This window comes from Blastocystis sp. subtype 4, assembly GCF_000743755.1.
Source record: "Blastocystis sp. subtype 4 strain WR1 chromosome Unknown seqid_0131, whole genome shotgun sequence".
In the NCBI taxonomy this organism is placed as follows: domain Eukaryota; class Bigyra; order Opalinata; family Blastocystidae; genus Blastocystis; species Blastocystis sp. subtype 4.
Genome location: NW_014569416.1, coordinates 1 through 20,425, shown reverse-complemented (window position 1 = coordinate 20,425; position 20,425 = coordinate 1). Strand labels below are relative to the sequence as shown.

At 40.3% G+C, this 20,425-nt stretch overlaps 10 protein-coding genes across 10 annotated transcripts; 5 read left to right on the top strand and 5 right to left on the bottom strand.

The window, feature by feature from the left end:
* Positions 1-436: 436 nt before the first annotated feature.
* JH06_2165 (hypothetical protein) lies at positions 437-2,288 on the top strand (the record flags this gene model as incomplete). Its single annotated transcript, XM_014671841.1, is given in 10 exon segments — positions 437-463; positions 476-617; positions 650-786; positions 817-971; positions 1,002-1,125; positions 1,157-1,294; positions 1,325-1,533; positions 1,566-1,710; positions 1,769-1,853; positions 1,909-2,288. 10 exon segments carry the CDS (start codon positions 437-439, stop codon positions 2,286-2,288), a joined length of 1,542 nt encoding a protein of 513 aa, XP_014527327.1.
* A 978-nt stretch (positions 2,289-3,266) lies between these two features.
* Positions 3,267-5,945, bottom strand: JH06_2164 (ribonuclease H2 subunit A-like protein; the record flags this gene model as incomplete). Its single annotated transcript, XM_014671840.1, has 14 exons — positions 3,267-3,472; positions 3,503-3,596; positions 3,627-3,858; positions 3,889-4,012; positions 4,043-4,114; positions 4,143-4,223; positions 4,332-4,377; positions 4,427-4,553; positions 4,593-4,690; positions 4,718-4,780; positions 4,810-5,263; positions 5,293-5,492; positions 5,521-5,887; positions 5,917-5,945. 14 exons carry the CDS (start codon positions 5,943-5,945, stop codon positions 3,267-3,269), a joined length of 2,193 nt encoding a protein of 730 aa, XP_014527326.1.
* Positions 5,946-6,259: 314 nt separating this feature from the next.
* JH06_2163 (myb domain-containing protein) lies at positions 6,260-7,264 on the top strand (the record flags this gene model as incomplete). The annotated part of the gene is made up of 1 exon (XM_014671839.1): positions 6,260-7,264. The coding sequence occupies one exon, from the start codon at positions 6,260-6,262 to the stop codon at positions 7,262-7,264; it is 1,005 nt and encodes a 334-aa protein (XP_014527325.1).
* A 90-nt stretch (positions 7,265-7,354) lies between these two features.
* On the bottom strand, positions 7,355-9,599 carry JH06_2162 (cytosine tRNA methyltransferase; the record flags this gene model as incomplete). Its single annotated transcript, XM_014671838.1, has 8 exons — positions 7,355-7,913; positions 7,944-7,997; positions 8,029-8,654; positions 8,684-8,783; positions 8,813-8,880; positions 8,911-9,195; positions 9,225-9,395; positions 9,426-9,599. The coding sequence occupies 8 exons, from the start codon at positions 9,597-9,599 to the stop codon at positions 7,355-7,357; spliced, it is 2,037 nt and encodes a 678-aa protein (XP_014527324.1).
* Positions 9,600-9,982: 383 nt separating this feature from the next.
* Positions 9,983-10,683, bottom strand: JH06_2161 (glycosyltransferase-like protein large1; the record flags this gene model as incomplete). The annotated part of the gene is made up of 2 exons (XM_014671837.1): positions 9,983-10,446; positions 10,476-10,683. The coding sequence occupies 2 exons, from the start codon at positions 10,681-10,683 to the stop codon at positions 9,983-9,985; spliced, it is 672 nt and encodes a 223-aa protein (XP_014527323.1).
* Positions 10,684-10,704: 21 nt separating this feature from the next.
* Positions 10,705-11,070, bottom strand: JH06_2160 (hypothetical protein; the record flags this gene model as incomplete). The annotated part of the gene is made up of 4 exons (XM_014671836.1): positions 10,705-10,765; positions 10,796-10,893; positions 10,930-10,984; positions 11,015-11,070. The coding sequence occupies 4 exons, from the start codon at positions 11,068-11,070 to the stop codon at positions 10,705-10,707; spliced, it is 270 nt and encodes an 89-aa protein (XP_014527322.1).
* A 947-nt stretch (positions 11,071-12,017) lies between these two features.
* JH06_2159 (DNA topoisomerase 3-beta) lies at positions 12,018-14,932 on the top strand (the record flags this gene model as incomplete). The annotated part of the gene is made up of 12 exons (XM_014671835.1): positions 12,018-12,173; positions 12,204-12,359; positions 12,382-12,783; positions 12,814-12,900; positions 12,931-13,178; positions 13,210-13,424; positions 13,455-13,624; positions 13,654-13,711; positions 13,742-13,812; positions 13,995-14,099; positions 14,131-14,510; positions 14,539-14,932. 12 exons carry the CDS (start codon positions 12,018-12,020, stop codon positions 14,930-14,932), a joined length of 2,442 nt encoding a protein of 813 aa, XP_014527321.1.
* Positions 14,933-14,977: 45 nt separating this feature from the next.
* On the bottom strand, positions 14,978-15,504 carry JH06_2158 (DNA-directed RNA polymerase I and III 1; the record flags this gene model as incomplete). Its single annotated transcript, XM_014671834.1, has 5 exons — positions 14,978-15,075; positions 15,106-15,182; positions 15,216-15,304; positions 15,338-15,424; positions 15,463-15,504. The coding sequence occupies 5 exons, from the start codon at positions 15,502-15,504 to the stop codon at positions 14,978-14,980; spliced, it is 393 nt and encodes a 130-aa protein (XP_014527320.1).
* A 2,968-nt stretch (positions 15,505-18,472) lies between these two features.
* JH06_2157 (hypothetical protein) lies at positions 18,473-19,825 on the top strand (the record flags this gene model as incomplete). The annotated part of the gene is given in 4 exon segments (XM_014671833.1): positions 18,473-18,557; positions 18,576-18,777; positions 18,807-18,934; positions 18,963-19,825. 4 exon segments carry the CDS (start codon positions 18,473-18,475, stop codon positions 19,823-19,825), a joined length of 1,278 nt encoding a protein of 425 aa, XP_014527319.1.
* Positions 19,826-19,886: 61 nt separating this feature from the next.
* On the top strand, positions 19,887-20,319 carry JH06_2156 (ubiquitin-activating emzyme E1; the record flags this gene model as incomplete). The annotated part of the gene is made up of 3 exons (XM_014671832.1): positions 19,887-20,019; positions 20,050-20,174; positions 20,206-20,319. The coding sequence occupies 3 exons, from the start codon at positions 19,887-19,889 to the stop codon at positions 20,317-20,319; spliced, it is 372 nt and encodes a 123-aa protein (XP_014527318.1).
* Between the last annotated feature and the right edge of the window lie 106 nt (positions 20,320-20,425).

Sequence of the window (20,425 nt, the reverse complement as noted above, 5' to 3'; positions counted from 1 at the left end):
GCTCCGATGGAACGGTCTGATTCCTTGGCAAACGGCTTGTTGCAACCTCTTTGCATGCCATCTAGTCAGCCACAAGATTCAGTAGAACCAACAGAGGAAATTGCGTACAAATGCATGTGAAGACTGAAAAGTAGGAAGACACAAGAGTTGGATCTGCCTGGAAATGTATCAGTAGCCTCAGGAAAGCATTCTGACAAGAAGCGAACCAAGGTGAAGAGTCCAGTGACAAAGAAGAATCGCAAGGTGATTATTGAGTTGTTACCAGTTAATTTGATTGATTAATATAAACTGTAGAGCGTTAAAAGTATTCCTAATATCCGAATCAAACGAATGCAGAGAAGACGACATGATCGGATGACCTTTTGCTTCCGTCTTTGATATACTATTAATCGTTTATGTATCATAAAGTGTTTGTTTTTCAGATTCTGTTTGTAAGATGGTGAAAGTGAAGTTGAAAGAAGATGTTGAGTTATAGGCTTTGTTCTGCGGAGATATTGAAGGCCATCTTCAAGAAGCCATGGATCGAGTTCGCAAGGTAAATGGAAGCAAGGCCGGACCGTTTGATGTCTTATTCTGTATTGGACGATTCCTAGATGAGAACAATAGTATCCCTCTAAGTATCTAATGGATAGATCATTGTTATCTCTAGATATAGACTTTCCTATTCCTACGTATGTGGTTCTGAAAGACGAGACGCTTTCACCCGAGCTTAAGGATCATTTCGCTGGAATGACAAATGTTACGATTGTTACGGATGTAGACTATATTCAATTCAAAGATTTGATCGTTTGAAATGTCATTTCCTCTAACTAATAGGTTCTTTGTATTCCAGGAGTTTATGACCCAGAACATTATTTGGATGAGGCTCACATCTCTTCAGCATATTATCGCAAATCACAAATTGATCGAGTTCTTGCTACGATTCCTCAAACAGGTGTTGATTTTGTTCTTTCCGCTGAATGGAGTTATGGGTAATCAATCCATGTATCTCATTATTGTAGGATGCTCCATCATCTCGATTCGACTCGTTTCCCAACAATTCCTGATTGCACCACAGTAGGTTCTCCAATCATCAGTTCTGTATTAAAAACAGTCTGTCCACGATACCATTTCGCTGGTTCGCTGGTACAAGTAGAATTGTTGAATGACTTGCTAGAACACCTTTTACGAGCGTCTACCATATCGAAATCCGGATGATACCATTTCTCGTATTGTTTGCTTGGGACCTGTGAAGGCTGGTGGTGATAAGAGTCGAAAATGGATTCACGCTCTGAATGTGACACCTCGAAATCAAGTAAAAACAGACAAAAATGATAATGGGTAGATGAAACGGGAAGACTTGTGTTCAATTGACGTTTTCTTTACACCTTCACCTTTTGAGACCCTTAAGCGAGGGCAAAACGAAACTGAAGATCGTCAGAAGCGTATGCGCAGTCAGGACGAGAATCCCAATTATCGCTTCGATCTTCAGCGTAATAATACGTGTTGGTTTTGTCTTGCTGCTCCAAATGTTGAGAAGCAGCTAATTGTCAGGTTAAGTTCAATATGGGAGGAATCACATGTAGCGTGAGTGAAGGCGCCTATTTAGCAGTGCCGAAAGGACAACTCTGTCCGAACCATTTGTTGGTGATTCCAGTAGTGCATCGTCAATCATCACTGCAATTGCCTCCTGAAGCTCTAGAAGATGTTGAACGCTTTAAGAGGGCTCTTGTAAAGTAGAGCTAGATGTCGAATACTGATGAATAGGATGTTCCATGATCAAGGAAAGGCTGTTCTTCTATGGGAGAGGAATCTCACAACTCGTAATCCTGTTCACTGTCACATTCAAATTCTTCCTTTCGATGCATCTAAAGGTACTCTTGCTTGATTCCGTCTCATTGACAGCTCCTGTTGTGAAGTTAGTTTTAGATGCAGCTGCTACGCAGAGAGGCTTCCGTTTTAGCGATATTCCTGAGAACCAATCATTGCGAGAATTTGCTGGCGAAGATGATTATCTGTATGCCGAAGTGTATGGAGTGGGAGAAGATCAGCCCAAGCGGATAGGGTATGTAGTGCGAGAACGCCGTCCCAATATGCAATTCTTCCACCAGGCCGTTGGTTCGTTGTTGGAAGCCGAGAATGTGGGAGAAGATTGGAAGTCACTCCAGAAGTCTCCAGAAGAAGAAGCTAAAGTTACAGAAAAGGTTCGAGAGTTGTTTAAACCGTATGACTTTACATTGACGCGAAATGAGTTCATTGTTTCTTATTCAACCAAGTTCGTTCCTACAAATGGAAGAAGAGCACGATGAAGAGGATTTTAAATACTGTCCTCCTAAGAAAGAAGAACTCTTCTCAATCATGCAGTCACTGTCTCCAATTCTTGGTTCTGACTTTCTCCTCTTTGATTCAGACGGATTGGAATATGTTGCAAGCGGGATTACGGAACCCATTCCTACTGGCATTCCGAGTTTTGTATATCGATTGTTTATTCCATTATCTGTAGCCATTTCTCGATGCCTGTAATACTCTTGAGCTTGTGGGACGAGCTGGATCTGCGAAGAGCATGGTGGCTACTTGTGTCATTTGATGATCCTAGATTGCTTATTTCATTCTTGCTCATGTTGTTGCACCTCGGTCTGTTGGTGGATTGGAAAGTCCTGCCGTCATTTTCGATTTAGATCGCAAGTTGGACTTGGGAAATTTGGTAAAGTCAATCTCTCTGCTTCTCCTTTCTATTGAAGTATCTGAGGAACGATCCAAAACTCTTCTTCAATCGGTGGAGCGAATTCTTGTCTACCAGCCTGTAGACCTTCTTCACTTTTCTCTTCTTGCTCATTCAATTTGTTCCAATACGGACAGTATTTCTATTGTTTCTTTGTTACGTAGATCCACCTCGTCTTATTCTTCTGGATTCGCTAAGTGCTTTCCTATTCGATATTTCAGATCCAATTTCAGCATATTCTTCATCCTTTCAAATCGCAATGAAAGCATTATCTAGATTCATACGAGAGAAGAAAGCTTCGTTAATCGTTGTAGCTCCAGGTTAGATCTTTCAAGAGTTGTTACATGTAGAAACTTTACACAAATCCTCTTCATATTATTATCCTCCAAAGGCTTGGGGTATTCATCTGGATCATCGGTTGTATTGTTCTAAAATTCGACAAGAAGAACCAACAGATCCGAATTGTTCAAGATTTCGTATAACAGATATAGTAAACCGAGATAAACGAAGTGTATTCTGTGTATCAACTGTAGATTTGAGTTTTAGTAGCGAATAAACATGTTTGTTACCCCACATGATGTAGTACACACAAGACTGATTCACACTTCCGTTTCTTCTTATCAACCTTCGGACCATCCTCCTTCCATCGAATAGATACTCCATGATTATCAGCAATCATCCTAGGAATCGTACTCCAGCTAAACCGAACGAAAGTTGGAAATCCAAACACTTTATGCATCGACTCTGAAAGAAACTTCTTTGTGACTGGATCTATCTCTGAATCGATTCAATCACACAAACCTGAGGGATATCCAGATCCTTGAGGACCGAAATCTCGATCTCTCATAAACGTCTCTTCCCATTGATGATTAGCAATAATTGCATCTCGATGTGTCTAGAATCAATCATGGAATGAACAAAATACCTTTGCTACAATACTCGCTGCTGAAACGCATTTGAACAGGGCATCTGCTTTTTTACTCACTTTGAATTTAATTGGAGTGAAGCTGAAGGTAGACTGCAATTTGCTTTCATACTTGCTTGGATCACCCACTGTATCTATATACACTTCAGAAACCTTGATATTCATTCTCAGTAATTCACGAATCATATCCATTGCAGCTTTATGAGATATCTCGTTCAAATTGAAAGGAACACTAGACATCACCCAGACCATACAGCCTCACGTTTGGAGCATATTTGCCGATATCTCTTTGGGAGAAATAGTACGAATCACATATCCAATCGAATCCTTGGCATCGATGGAATCCAAAAGATGATCCCGTTGGACGGCTGTAAGCTGTTTGGAATCTACACATCAGAAACAACATCAAAGTCCACCATTAAACCCCATTTTGGAAATCTCTTCATTTTTTGACTTTACCCAATATGCAGCTGAATATACCATAGGTCCTAAATAACAGATAAACATAAATACTACCCATTACAGGTCCACGTCCTGCTTCATCAATTCCAACAATCACATCTTCTGATAGACATTCGTCAGGAATCCGACTTCTTTCTATTGTCTGATTCCAAAGACTGGATTTCAATTCCATTCTTTTGAATACCTGTAGTTCATAGAATGAAATTATTGGAATCAATGGTAATTATGAAAGTGTATTTATACTCCTATCTTGATTCTCTCTAAATCGAACAAAGAACTCAAATCCACCCTAATATCAAACAATTCTCAGGACTCTCTTCTGCATCACAATAGCTCACCATTTTCACATGAAACCGTTCTGATCGCTGTTCACGATCCAAAATTGCATTCATATGAGTCCTTATATATTCACATCGACAATAATCGATTATCCGTTTACTCATCCTACCCAACTCAGGATCCATTCTAATCATCAAACGAACAAGAGACTGTAACGGAATATACTCAATTTTCACTGAATTGAACGTTAACGTGTCCTCATTTCCAATCTTCTTTAGAACATCCTCTCGCTGTTCTTTCTCCCCCGAAGAATGATTCTTATTCTATCTGTTATCAATCATACCAACCACAACTAAATTCGTGGCCCAACTTGTCAATCGACGAAGATAATCCCACTCTCCTTCCGTAAACCCCTATAATCAACATTCCTATAAATACTCACTAGATCCAGATATGTATCACAACCAGCAAAACTGTGCCACTGACAACGATGATGACAACAAGTAGCAATACAAAGGCCTACTCCTTCTAAATCCTCTTTCACAGAGTTAAGGAAACATCGAATAGTATAATCTGTAGCAACTCCACACAAATGCTTTGCAATCCCCACAATCCTCCGATTGTCCTTATCACCAAAGATTGGCACTTTTTTCAGATCGATATCACGAATATTGCCTGTGATACGTAAGAAATTCGATCCCTTGTGACGAAGCCAGCGATCTGCTTTAAATCGAACCGGACTCATATCGATGAGAAGATATTTGCCCTGAGAAGTGGCTTGTGGATACGAAGAATCAGTAGGCAAATATCCATTTAAACAGTAATCAACACCCAAACTGAGCATTCCTCGACCTGCTCCAAATTCAATATATACTGGATCCTTAGAGATCATCCCTCTGTAATGAGCAAGATAAACAAGAAGTACTGTTCTTGCATGTTGCTGATCATACTCACTTGTTGATAGAGATGACGAAGCGACTCTTTTGTTGCTCCTCGATCTGATTTATCGGCAATGAAAGCATCAAACGATGAGGGGCGCAGAATATGAGTTTCAATCCCATTTGAAAAGAGCGAAGAATACACTTTCCGAATCTTCTGTTCCAAGTTGTGCTCAAACTGCTCTTTCTACATCAAATTCAATGATTGCACTCACTTGAGCAGGTGAATCAAACGAAACCACTTCATGAATGGTAGCATCTCCTTGATTAAAATTGGGGACAAAATAGGGACAACTCGTCACTTCTTCATTCTGTTTGGATTTGTTGCATATTTTGATATGCTTCGCCAATTTATCCTCATATACAGTGTGTGAAGGATCAATAGGACATACTACACGTCGACGAGATTGGCTTTCCGCATTTCCGTCCAGATGAACATGATTAATACAGTACTTGCTCCCAGGTACACGTTCTCCTGAACAGAAACGAGAACGATTTGGAACCCATACAATACATTTAGGCCATTTCGATTCATCTCGCATATTTGCTCCCATTTGTAACTTCTGGAGTTTCTTTTCCAGTCTAAAGTCAAATTCAAGAGACAGAATCACTTTCGCTTCTTTCGTTCCTCTTGGAGCATCTTCTTTTCTTGTGTCGAATGTTCCATTGGAAAACCCCGCTGTTCTGAATTCATTTCTGTTTGTTATTCGTATTACGCAACGGATGGTGTATAAAATGTGGATTAGCAATCAGATACAATAAAATGTGTGATGCGTTGCATTTGGATACTTCATTGCTAGAGTCATTTCTTTCCCATTCCAAAGCGTCCATTCAACAATACTATTCTCGGGCAGGAATAATTTCCTAGAAAACTCTGACTGAAATGAAAGTATTGTTGCCTTGCGCAAGAAGATTTCCAAGAAAATTCTCTGAATGACCAGGTCTGTTGTAAACATGGTCATTTTATCTTTTAGCACTGTCACTGAATTGAAAATGTTCAATAATGACTATTCTATTTATGACAATGAGTTGTATAATACCATGAGTCCAACTATCAGCTGGGATCAATTCGATAGTGCTCTAACGGATATCTATTTCGAGTCAAATTATAATTATTCCTTTGAATCTGATTCTACTTATGAAGAAGACAGATCCCCAGATAATAGTTACCCAGTATATCAGTCCTTGTCTCGCAGAAACTCAGGTAACGTCAATTTGATCTTCAGAATGAGTCTTCCTGACTCAATGAGTCCATATGAACCGTCCTTGGATACTCTCAATCGACAACTGAGCCTCAATTCTCAGAAACCAGATGATTCTGAGTCCAAAGAAATCATTCCTGAGTCCGAGATCATTACAGACCAATCCTCAAAGGAAGACAATGTAGTTGAAACCAAAGAATCTCAGTCCAACCAGAGTACAGACGACAGTGACGCTGAGTGGACACTGCCAGCTGATACTGATAGTGGTGCTGACATGTTCACCTCCTCTCGAGCTTCTCCCAAGAAATGGAGTGCCGAAGAGTGTAATCGTTTGCAACATGCAGTGTCTCATTTGGGCGCTTCAATGCACTGGAATCAAGTGGCTTCCTATGTGGGCACACGATCGGTGAGTCAATGCATCAACAAATGGAAGAATGATATCTGCAAGGGAGGAAAGAAGCCTCGATGGACAGTAGAAGCAACAAACAGATTGCGAGAGTATATAAACCAGGGTCTATCCAACAAGGAAATCCAGCGCAGAATGCCTGAATACACCTACATTCAAATCTACCAGCAAACACGCAAACTCAATACCAATACAGCTCCATGGGAGGAGTGGGAGTATGATCTGTTGGTGAAACTGAAGACGACGGGATTGATGGGTGATACAGAAATCGGTCGTCGTCTCAACAATCGTCATCGAGATGCTGTAAAGAATGTATGGAGTCATCTGAAACGAGAGCGAAATCTCGAATAAGAATCGCATCCTTGCGCTGTACCCTATCTCTTGGGTTAATCCCAATTGTTCATGAAGTTGTTTCTTACAAACACACCAATACTAAACAACTCAAACATCCATCAATAGAACTCGTTTCATAGTATCAATATCAGTCTCTGTAACCAATACGTTGATGTTCTTCACACCACGCCATACAACACATCCCATCTCTTCAAACACACGTTGGAATCTAGGAAACTTAGCCGTTAACTCTTTCTTCGCCTCTTCATTCAATTCGAACACACAAGCTCCTGCTTCCAGCTCCTTCAATATTCCCTGCGTTGCTTCCGAAAAAGCTGTGATTTCTGCAGATATCTTCTGGGTTTCCAAAACCCGCTTGAAGTCCTCCAAACACACAGGTACAATTCGCTTAGTCATATGCTTCCGAATCACCGATACACCTTCCTGACAGATACGATACGCACATTCACAAGTTCGACTGTTATATTCAAATAGCTTCAAACCAGTGTTTACCACCTTCAATTTCTTTGCTGATTGGGATGTCAAACACAGTCGATTAATTGTTGGATTCACATACAATAGAATATTATTACTCTCGCTTCGTGAGTAGATCAAATCCCATTCAAACTCATCATCAATACCATAGAATGACTTCAATGACTCTAAGCTATGAATTATGGAATGACAAAAATAGGACCATTTTCGGTTCCATGGTATCAATGTATCATATTTCCGATTGGCAGAAAAAGCTCTGAAAATGAAAAACCACTTAAACCCCATACCTCTGTTCTTCCTTCACAATCCCTACCAAGTCTCCCCCATCTATCTCTTCTTCCTCATTTTCCTCCTTCAAATTTGCCTCATCTTCAACAACCCCTTGGTCTTCTTCTACCATAGCAGAGGTCTCTTCTTTTGCTTCCTCTTCCTCCTTCTCTGCACGAGGAATTGGAGCCACCTTTTCCAACACACACACAAAGAAACCACCAGTATCTTGCATGTGCGGCAAGAATCGCATCGCTCTTTCTAGATGTTGTTCTCTCGCTTCCTGTTCCTCTGGAGCAAACATAGTCTCACGATACAATCGTTTCTGTTCCGCGGGAATCGACTCATAATTAGTATACACACCATTCTCCTGATCACACACCTTCCACTGATAGAGACCTGACGCTCGTTTCAGCGCAGGATACATAGTACTCACATCCACAATTCGCACAGCACCTCGACACCGTTTGAGAAGACTAAACACGACTGCTTCATCTTCAATGGGATTCAGAGAACAGGTGCTGTACACCAAACGACCTCCAACACGAAGGAGTTTCAGACCTCGCATTGTGATAGCCAGTTGAAGAGGATGCAAAGCCAGAGAATACTTGATATTCCACTTCTTCCATAATTCGGGGGCTTTTCTCTGATGTGAATAAAACGGACTATTCTTACCAAGGTACCATCTCCACTACAAGGAACATCACAAAGGATTCTATCAAAAGAACCACTCTGACAGACAGAATCATCTTTCACAGTCACTTCATCATCAAATCTACATCAACACAACATCTCACCACCTACCTCAAAAACGGATACTGTTGGCCCAAATGCGTTGTTACAATAATATTACTGCTCTTCAAATGACTGGTCTAGACATGAACAACCAATCTAACAACTACTTGATGAACAAGAAGATACGCACGTTTGCTGTCTGCATCATTAGCAACGACAATTCCATGGCCTTCACTTCGATGTACCTTTTCCAGAATCTGAAGGGTTTTGGATCCTGGTGCAGCACACATATCCAACACGATACTGTCAGGATGAACATCCAGGAACATTGGTGGAAGCATACTCACAGCCTCCTGACGACCAATATGACCCGAAAGATTCAAAGCAATCATGTATTGATGAAGTTCCTTGAATGCCTCAATCTTTCGCAGCTTCTTACGATGAATATCAATCTAGAGTTACAATACACATCCATTCCAACTTGCCATGCACCTTCATCTTCGTACCATTCAATTGGATGGACACATGAAATCTGTTGACCTTCATATTCCACTGTTCCCTCGAAATGATACTTAGTCTTGAGATTCTTCTTTATAATCTCATAATCCGGATCTGCCTCATTTATACGAAATGTTGTGGGAAGATCTGTCTTCTAGAACTCACCATGAAGAAAAAGGACTACCAAACACTCAATGAACTGAGTGAACTCTTCTTCGGGACAAATATGCTGCAGACGGTAATAATCTTCAAATAGCTTGCTTTCCCGAGGACAAGCATCCATCGTTCTCCATACATTCTCTCTTGGCTTCTTATTCTTTCTCCACTTGGGTTTTGGTCCTCCACGTCTCTTTGGCATTGCTTATGCTTCTTTGTGGTTTTTTTGAGAGTATGCGAGAAACGATTCAGAATCGTGATTCATTCTGATCCACGAGAAACATCGTAGAACCGTGTTCCTTCCATTTGAGAAACGCTCCTAAATACCATGATCAAACAAACAAATCAACTCTTTGTTTTATTCTTCTTTTTCAGTTTGGCAACATCCGATGCAAACCAAACACGTCTGGGCTGTCTTCGCGCTTTTGGACACAAACCCATCACGGATTTGTCTTCCTCTGTCTCGTTCAAATGCCGTAGGAAGTCTTGGTAAACGTCAAACATTGGGAAAATTCTAGTTTTACTAATGATGTTGAAGAATTCATTCCGGAAGGCTGACCTACACTAAATAGTGGTCATTTAAGCTTACGGAGGATGTGGAATATCAACAGAATAACCATTCACTAGCACTTCAAACCGATAGCCAACATACCGTAGATGTTCCAACCATTGTACCTTGTTAAATGCATAACCAACAAAAGATTCGTTAAATCGAGGCATTCCAGGGATCTTCTTCACAACTACATACGGTTCCTGAGTATCGGACTTCCAACAAGGGACAGGAATGGTCATACTCTGGGAGTAAAACCAGTCATTTGGATAGTAGTCATGCAACCACTCACGTGGTCGGAAGGTGTGACAACGTTTCTCAGCCAAACATGAACGCAACTCACCTTTGGTTTTAGGATAATATATTTTATAGAAACTAATACACTGCTCAAATGTAGAACAAGGAATCATTTTGATTTCATACGCAGGAACGATGATGGCGAGTTTCTCATCAGAAAGAAGTGAGTCTGGTAGGCTGCGGAGAGCATCATACGTTGATGCTATATGTCAAATACAATAATCCTTCTACGCGAGGGCCACACATCCATGTCTGAAATGTAGAAATGCGACGTTTGAACGGCATCAATGGCCTTATTCCGAAGAGCATTGACTGGGTACATTGATGCATTTTCCCGAATCACATATTGGATGTGGATGTTGTCTCTCAACTTTGTACTCTTCATCCTGGCCTTCAAATCACTAACATCTTCCTCAGGAATATAATAGATAATGGACATTGGACTAAGAGTAACACTTGCTCATTGCACAAACCCTTTCCAATAGGAGGCAATTTGAATCATAAAGTCCCATCGGTTCAATCTAGAAGGAATACAAGGAAAACAATCATACGTCGCTTGAGATACAAAAGTGATATCATACAGAGATGACCTTGGTTTCTCTGTAACTATTTCTGTAGTTGGATTTGTATCTAGAACTACTGGATTCGACTAAACATGAAACATGACAATCTTTCATATATTCACATTCCACCGCAACTTATTATGCAAGGCCAAATCATTCTTACATTTTAAAAGAAATCTACTTATCAATCCTCAGAATTAGTCCAACAATGATAAGATTAAAAAACACACAAAAGATATCACAGTTTTAATAAATGAAATCATTAATCATAAAGAAAAGAAACACTAAAAAGAAATGACATCATCATCTTGGATCAATCGAATCTGACTCTCGTTCACTTGTATATACAATTGTTTATCGATTTCGATTAAATCTGCATGATCAATAACAGAATCCCATTCCACGGCAACAGATACGGCAAAGGAATCTTTGTGTATCCATGCTAGTAATATCCACGAATTCATTACTGCTACCCAATAACTCAATTTTGGTGTAATCGATGAGAAATCAAACGAACTCATTGGCTGTGCTGGATCCGCAATCCCTACCCCTTTTCCCTTCAAAAGGGCTTCTTTGAGTGTCCAAAAGAGGGAAAAGTAGATCATTTGTTGTTGCGGAGAAAGAGAGTTGAGTATTCGATACTCATTTGGATGCAATGCAGAACGCATCATCGATATATATTGACTTGAATGCACATCTTGACGAATATGGAGAATGTCTACACCAACATTTCTAGATTTACAGTCCCATTTTACTTCTTACAGAGAAGAAAAGCCTAACACAACGATTCCTGAGTGATGAGAGACACTGTAAACGACATTCGCTCGAGTTCCATGAATCTGCAAATTGAAGTCCAAGAGAACAATTACAACAAAATAAGGTCTTCCGTACTGCGTTTTACAAATTTCAGACTCATCTTGTGCGATCGATCGAAGCAGCCGATATTGGATCTGTTGAGATACAATTGCCATCTACAATCAACCCATTTCGTTGTATCCACTTTTTTGTCCTCCTCACGATAGTACCCAAGAAGTCGTTTCTTTGTACTCGGATCCAACTGCATTATTATATACACTTCTAAATAGCAACAGTATCCAAAAAGGCAAGAGTGGACGGATCACTGAGATTCACAATCGAACAATCATAGAAAGTAATCCTTATTTCTTTAGAAGTATTGTGCAACTGCATTTTCACCTTAGTAATCGTTTGAATGACTCTTCCAGAAGTTCTAATGGTGGCGGAAAAGCCATCAATTGCTGGTAGTATTTCATCGATTCTATCCAAAGGAACACATGAAACACGGGGAGGAAAGTTGCCAATCCACTACTTTGAAGGTGACTTTTTAGGTAAACGTGTTCTGTTCAAAGTAATGGAGTTGAGTGAACTTGACTAATAGGTGACATCTGTTGTGGGTCACGTTTTCAATCTTGACTTTGCTCCCGAGTACCAGAATTGGGAGAAAACCGACTGCATGGATTTATTTGGCGGAAAGACTATTCGGAAGGAAGCGAGTGGAGGAGTCATTCGTCACTTAAAGGATGTTGGAAAGAATGTGTATGCAGACATGGGTGTAGAATCATGGGTATAGAGATGCCATTGTATTATGGTTGGATTGTGATCGGGAAGGAGAGAATATCTGTTTTGAAGTCTTATCTTGTGTGAAGCCGGTCATGAAGAAACCAACTGGAAATGAAAAGCGTATCTATCGAGCTCGTTATTCTGCCATTACTGCTCCAGATATTCTCAAAGCAATGAAAACGCTATCAGATCCAAACGAAAATGAATCAAAGGCGGTAGAAGCACGCCAAGAACTCGATCTGAAAATTGGAGTTGCGTTCAGTCGCTTTCAAACACAGTTCTTCCGTAATAAGTACAGTGATCTTGATAGTACTGTCATATCATATGGACCTTGCCAAATACCAACACTTGGTTTCTGTGTTGATCGGTTTGATGTGATTCAGCATTTCAAGGGTGAAGTTGGGTTGGTGCTGGATTGTGAGTTTTAGAAATACTGGACACTCCAAGTGGCTGTCAAGAAGAACAATCGTGTGATTCCCGTGACATGGACTCGAGGTCGAATTTTCGATCAAGAAGTGTGTATTTTTGTCATTCTCATTATTTAGATATTTTTCATATTCCAGAAGAAACTTCAGTCAATACATCAGATGGAGGTGATTCAAGTGAAAGACACATCAGGTCGTCGTGTGCGACCTCAGCCTCTTAATACAGTTGATATGTTGAAGATCGCATCTCGGAGTCTTGGGATGGGTCCAAAGGAATGCATGGTATTTGCAGAGAGGTTGTACCTTAAGGGCTACATATCGTATCCTCGTACTGAATCCACTGCTTATCCTCAACACTACGATCTGTTGTATGAGTGCTGAGGAAGAATCAAGCGATAGAGGAGCTATAGAGAGACACCGATCCCATCCTGTCTGGGGAGGGTATGTGAATCAGTTGATACAAAATGGTATTAACCAACCTCGACAAGGAATAGATATGGGTGATCATCCTCCGATTACCCCAATGGCTAGTGTCGATTTGAATTCACTCTCTGGTGGTGAAGCTAGTCTATATGAACTGATCACTAAACATTTCTTGTCCACAGTCTCAGATGGTAGGGATATCCCTGGGTCTCAGTAAATAGACTGTCGATACACAAATACCCGTGTTCTACTGAAAGCAGGAGATGAATCATTCAATTATTCTTTCAAACGAGTCACAGTTCCAGGATTTACTGCTTTGTATCGTGGTTATGAAGAAGAAGAAGACGATGAAGAATCGAATTATTCTTCTATTGCTTTGGAGTTCAAAAAAGTACATAATTTGTGGCGTTGCTGAAATAGGGAGAAATTCTGGAAATCGATAAATGCGTAAGTAAAGAAGGTTTGACATCAGCTCCTGGTAGATACGAGAGAATGGATTGAGTAATAGGTTATTTGACAGAGAGTGAATTGATTGGATTGATGGAGAAGAACGGAATTGGTACGGATGCTTCAATTCCCGTTCATATTTCGAATATTGTTGAAAGGAATTATGTGACATTGGGTCCTAAGCGTATGATTGAAGATGAGAATGACATGAAGGTACTCTGATTCCAACAAAACTAGGAATCGTTCTGGTTCATGGTTATTACTATGTTGACACAGAACTTGTTCTTCCAACAGTTCGAAGCAATATTGAGAAGGAATGCACATTGATTGCTCAGGGGAAGGCAAAGAAAGAAGATGTTGTAGAACACTCATTGGATGTATTTAGATCAAAATTCGATTACTTCCGTTCTCATATTGGAGTGAGTGATGATAATCGAGATTCATTCGTAGATCATAGATTCGCTTTTTGAAGCTGAATTTTCATTACTCACAGAATCAGGTAAACCTTTATCACGATGTGGCATTTGTAAACATTACATGAAATATGTGAAGAATCCTCCTCCACGTCTATTCTGCTCTGAATGTAATGTTACTTACAATCTTCCATCGAATGGAACGATCAAATTGTATAAGGAATTGAAATGTCCTTTGGATGGATTTGATCTCCTATTGTTCTCATTAGGAAACTCTGAGAAGTTTGTAGGAACGACATATCCATTGTGTCCATTCTGTTATAATAATCCTCCGTTTGAAGAGTTGACACGGATGGGATGTAATCAATGTCTTCATCCTTCTTGTCGCTTCGGATTACTAGCAAATGGAGTGTGTCCGTAGGATAATGGAATTTGTTTTCTGTAGATGTCCAGCAGATGAGGAAACAAAATGCGAGGGAATGATGGTATTGGATTTGGAGAGTCGTCCCAATTGGAAGTTATGCTGCAATCAATGCAACAAGATTATTCGGTTTACAACGAGTATTCATGAGATTCAAGTATTGAAGAAGCGTTGTGAAGAGTGTGGATCTTCGTTAGTGAAAATCGATTTTAATAAGAAGGATACACCACTAGAGAGTGGTCAGACAGAATACTCGGGATGTCTTCTTTGTGATGAACTGTTGAGAGGAATGTTGGAAGTGCGTTCTGGAAGGAATAAACATGTCAGTTTGGTTCATCGAAGAGGTCGAGGAAGGGGAAGAGGACGTCGAGGAAGAGATCGAGGTCATGAGAAACGATCTGTTTTTGATGATATGTAATTGGTATGACGCGTTTGTTAAAAATCAAAGGAAGATAAACGACAACTAGTGATGAAGGGCTTCTTCATATCGATCTCCAATCACTTTACAAATTCGCTGGAAATTCTTCAGACCCTTGATCAGGGTTTGAGTGGCATTTTCTTCTATCAATCAACCACATAGCTAACAGCGACCTTTCGTTTGAATTCGAAGATGCATCTTAGCTTCCACTGGATGAGGAACCGAATAACCACAAAACTCCACTCCTTCCCTAAAACGGTGAAATTCTATCTTAATACATTACTGCTGCATAATAATTGTTCTCATCGGATTACCAAGTGTATGGCCTTCATTATAAAAGACAAATGTCCTTGCAGTCGTACTACCCACTCCCTATTCTCTCATTCACCCACTTTAGCTTTATACCAGTTCAACTTTGTGGTCACTGTAGCTCTTTTCTTCAGCCATCGTGCAAATGAACGATGTGGCAAGAACCACGGGAATTGTAAATTCCTACTACTTCCTTAATCATCTCTTTGCATGTAAAACACTTCATAATCAGTAGTTTGGTGCAGTGTGACTCTCGTGTTCATTGCAGCAGGATTCGTGTTTTTTACCCATCGTGTCATTATCACTCTTTCCATGAACTACGATTTTGCTTTGATATCAAATGTGAACAAGGATCTACAAGAGTTTCTGGAGAACCCGACAGAAGAGAAAAATATCACCCTTCTGTTCAACCCTCCTCCAGATAACCAATCTGTTTATATGTGTCTTGTGCAACGACGTTATGAAGGCTGGCTGAAAAGTGAATATATAGACCTATATCTGCAACTTGGCGGGTACAGAATGGAATGAGTAAACACCTAGTGTGAATACATACATTATTACAGCAAGAAGAGACATTTGTGGCTTGCGAACAACACTCACACTGTCAATTCCTCATGATCTACACAATGCATCTCCATTGAAGGGACGTCATCTAGGAACGGATCGACTCCCTATCGGTCGAATCCGTTCCAATGCCTTTAATACTACATTTTACTCCTGCCTAGACCCCGATCTACTAACTCACTTGAACCAAACCCAATTAGTGGATAACAATGAAGTACAGAATCGTATCCTTTGAACAATAGATGTTAATCAAGTACAAATTGAACTTCTTAGGGTCCTGGAAACCCTATGAAATGGAAGTGTTTCTTGCTGAACGATGCCTACTCCCTTCCCATCGTCGAGTCTCGACTGTTGAACCATTTATCTACTCTTTACGGTCACGACCTCCAGAATGGGATCCATTCGTAGACTTGAAGTATTGGCGTTAGTTATAGCAACACACATATGTGATGGACTTCAGGAATCGCGTTACTATTCCATCTATCAAAAATCTACAGCTTGAGACAAATCGGAATGAAGTAGTTCTTCAATTTGGTAGAGTCGGGAAGGATTTGTTCACGATGGACTTCAAAGTATGCCATCAGTGTTCTGATGACATGTAGAGTCCATTGACACTGTTCCAGGCATTCTGTATTAGTTTAACCCGTTTTTTCTTGTGAATCTCGTTTTTGGTAAACTAATAAGTGACTTTTTTTGGAGTCATCGTGATTCTTCATTTTGTGTTTGTTTTCCAACTGAATATCAATGAGCAGTTTATTTGTTGTTGATGATTCTGATGAAGCTGAAGATTGGGGAGATGGTAGGATTGTGTTTCTCAGATCAGTCTCAGAACTAAATACAACGACAGACAATCATGTGCAAGAGAATCCACAAGATCCAGTAACTTCTGAGCCTGTTCCAGTTTCAGAGGAGAAGAAAGAGAATATATCCATTCCATTCTGCCTGGGTTGCTTTTCTTAACAATACCGTTTTGGGAAATTCTTGGATGGAGTAGACGAAGAAACAAGCGATATTAAGGGTATTGAATCGGATTTAAGATTATGTCAAGAGGATCTAGAAGATGTGATGCATGATATCTCCAATGAAATGCAACAGGATTACCAGAAGTACGATTCGGATCTTATTATTATGTAGAAAACATCAAGATCTTATGGAGGAAACCAAAACGGTCGAACCCGATCCTGCATATCTGATGGAACCGATTCCTGATGATGAAAAGCAAATCAACGAACTCTTGCAAAAGGAGTCAGTGCGTTTAAATCCAAGTTTGTTTTCTTTCTCTTAGTCATCAGCAGATATTCCTTTTCTCCGTTCCCTACTTCAAAAGAATCATTACCAAATTCCTAAAGAACTTCAATGTCGAATGTTTGTGATCTTCCTAGGCATTGATCCTGATCTTGTTACCACTCTCGCAGACAGCGTTTGGCAAGTGAATACTGTTAATACAGGTATTGTGGAAGACTACATTCACCATATCTACCATCGTTTCTCTTCCAATGGTATGTCAATACAAATCTCTTCATTTTCAGTTGAAAATGAAACTAGAGTCAAAGGAGATGCTTTATGGGTTTTGTATGGTCTTCTGATTAATTCTGGAGCTCCCTACAATAATAGTCCCAATTATTGTCATTCCTGATATCTAGTCCTTATTGATCTTATTCTTTTCTTACTGTTGTGTCGCAATTTCACACGGGAGTTCACTCTTCTCTTTCTTCTGGATATGTTCTCAATCACATTCCTTTCTTCTTCTCCTCCTCTACAGACACTGGAAACAGATCGCTGTCTCAATCAACGTTGTACAGTGACAGAAGAAGTCCGTCTGCCAATAGTGTCACTTTCCCGTGGGAAGGCCACCATCCGTCTTCATGCTCTTCTTCACTTATTGGTGCAGTTCCATCTTCCTCGCCTTGCCACTCATCTGGATTCCATCTCCTTGAACTGGTGGAAACCATATTCATATCCCTTAGAAAAACAGGACGATTTTGTGTCTGTAAGAAACTGTCCCAATTTTGATCATAGAATATTCCAGTCCAAGAAGATCCATATCAGACAGTAGAGGAAGAAGGCGTGATTCCAACGTCATGGCTGCTATCAGTCTTTCTAAATCCTGATATCTATCATGAGACAGATCTGTGGACCATGGGGATCACTGACCGTCTTATTGATCGATTGATTGTAGAAGGAAATGCTTCTTTTGTGATATTCTTTGTACTAGCGTTGCTTCAGTGGAAGCAGTCTGAACTCTTAGCAATCACTTCACTCGATGGACTGATAGAAGCAGTACAAGCACTGCCATGGTCACTCAGTGATACTGACATCACTCAAGTGATTCTGACTGCTGAAAGCCTCTTAGCAAATACACCAGTGTCTGTACAGTATGCAGTGATTGGGGTATTGTCGCAGTGTTCTCCTGGTTTATTGAGCCCTTCTGTAACAGCAACATCAGATGTTCTCTACAGTCGTTTGGTTGACTTTTACAAGTGAGAAAGGTAGACTCAGTTGATTCTTAGTGCTTTCAATCCCTCTAAGAAATCTCGAATTTCCGTGCTTCTCAATCAATGGTCGTCGAATCTTGAAATCTTCGAGAAAGCTTGTGTGAAGAACTATTCAGTTGATCGGGTTTTATCACGAGACATTTACTATCCTCCTTTTGCTACTCTTGCTACCATGCCTCATCTTCCAACCTTACCAATTCTTCCTATTGCTGCTGGTGATGTGTTGAGTTCAATGCATTTGAAACAATCTGAACGGAGTAAGTTCTTCTGTCTAGATTTGAGAAGTGATGAAGAGGCAGCAAGTGGAACTCTCCCAGCCGAATTACGTGTGGAAGGCAAACTATGGAAAAATACGCTTCTGTTGGAAGGAGTATTGAAATGTCTCTCTGAAATTCAAGGCTGTGTGATCTGTATTGTAGCTCGTGGTCATCCCGATCATAAGAATGAAGAGACTGAATACGTGAATGAATGTGGCAAGTTGTATTGAAGAATGATATGAATGATAGGATATTGAGAGCCGAAGGGTATAACCGAGTGTGTGTGATTGATGGTGGTTATTTCGCGATTCATGAAACGATTCGTCGTTATTCGAAGATGGAATGGCTGATTGATCATGATTCTGCAACATGTGAAGGTATGACTATGAAGAGGATTAGAAGTAGTGTGTCAGTATTACATGTTGAGCGATCTAATGGAGAAAGCAAAGGAAGTAGGTTCTGAAATGGCTTCGAAGACTGCTTTTGCTGCAACACAGTTTGCAGCAAAAGCAAAAGCCAGTTGGAATAAGGGTTTGGAACAATCCAAGCAGAAGATGAAGGAGAGCTCACAAAAGTCTTCTTTCTTCTCCAAGGCTCTACGTTGGACACGAGAATTAACGAAGGATATCGCAGACGAATATCAACGATCCGAGGCTGCTGATCGTGCTAAGACCCTGGCTTCTGTGAAGGAAGTGCCTGTTGAGGAGTCTAGCGATGATCCTTCTACTGAAGCTGTATTGAATGAGGAAGCTGATCTAAATCAGCCACAAAAGGATGTAACGGTTGAGGGTAATCTTCCGACTGAGGAACCATCACAACCTATCTCTCAACCAGTATCTCAGCCCACTTCTAAACCTACCTCTGACGACACTCCACAATCTCACACTGATACTTCCTTTACCAATCTGGAGACTCTGAATGTTGATGATATAGTGAAACTCCCTTCATTGAGGGATAATCCAGCCTGTACATGGTTCACACTCACTGAGGTGAAGACATCTACTGGAATTATTGGAGGAGACAATTACTCAATAGCTCTTCAAGGACAAATTGTGGCATTAATCAAGAAACTAGGATCGACGAATTGTGTGATTATGGATATATGGAAGTTGTCATCCTTAGACAAGATGACAAAAAAGAAGGATGATCCAAATATTGTGACGCTTTCATTTGAAAATGGAACTCAGGGAATCTTGTGGAGAGTTCATCTTGAACAGTCCCTTGAATTATGTACTGCTATTACAGCTGTTTTGTCTTCCATGGATTAAATTGTTTGTTGAGATCACCTCTCTGAAGAGATTTCAGTTTAGGATTAGATTATTCACAGACATGTCGGAAGAAGTTACAATTGACGAATCTCTGTACAGCAGACAACTGTATGTTCTCGGAGAAGAGGCTATGAAGCGAATGAACGCTTCGAGTGCCCTTATTATCGGTATGAAAGGATTAGGAGTAGAGATTGGTATTGATAAACGTATGCAGTAAAGTCTAGCGAAGAACATCATTCTCGCTGGAGTGAAGACTATTGCTATCTACGATAATGATGCTGCGTGTATCAAAGATATGTCATCCAATTTTTATATTTCGGAACAAGATTTGGGCAAATCGAGAGCAGAAGTGATATCCATAGAATTAACTGATTTTGTAGGTTTGTCTTCCCAAATTGCGTGATCTGAACCCATATGTCAGTGTATCTCAGCGAGTGGAGGAGTTGACTGAAGAGTACATCAAGTCGTTCCGTGTTGGTTCTGGATTTGTGTAGTGATATGTAGGTTGTAGTAGCAACCAATCTGATGAACAAGGAACAGGAGACTTTGAATGAGATTTGTCACAGAAATCACATTTGTTTCATCGGTGCAAATACCTAT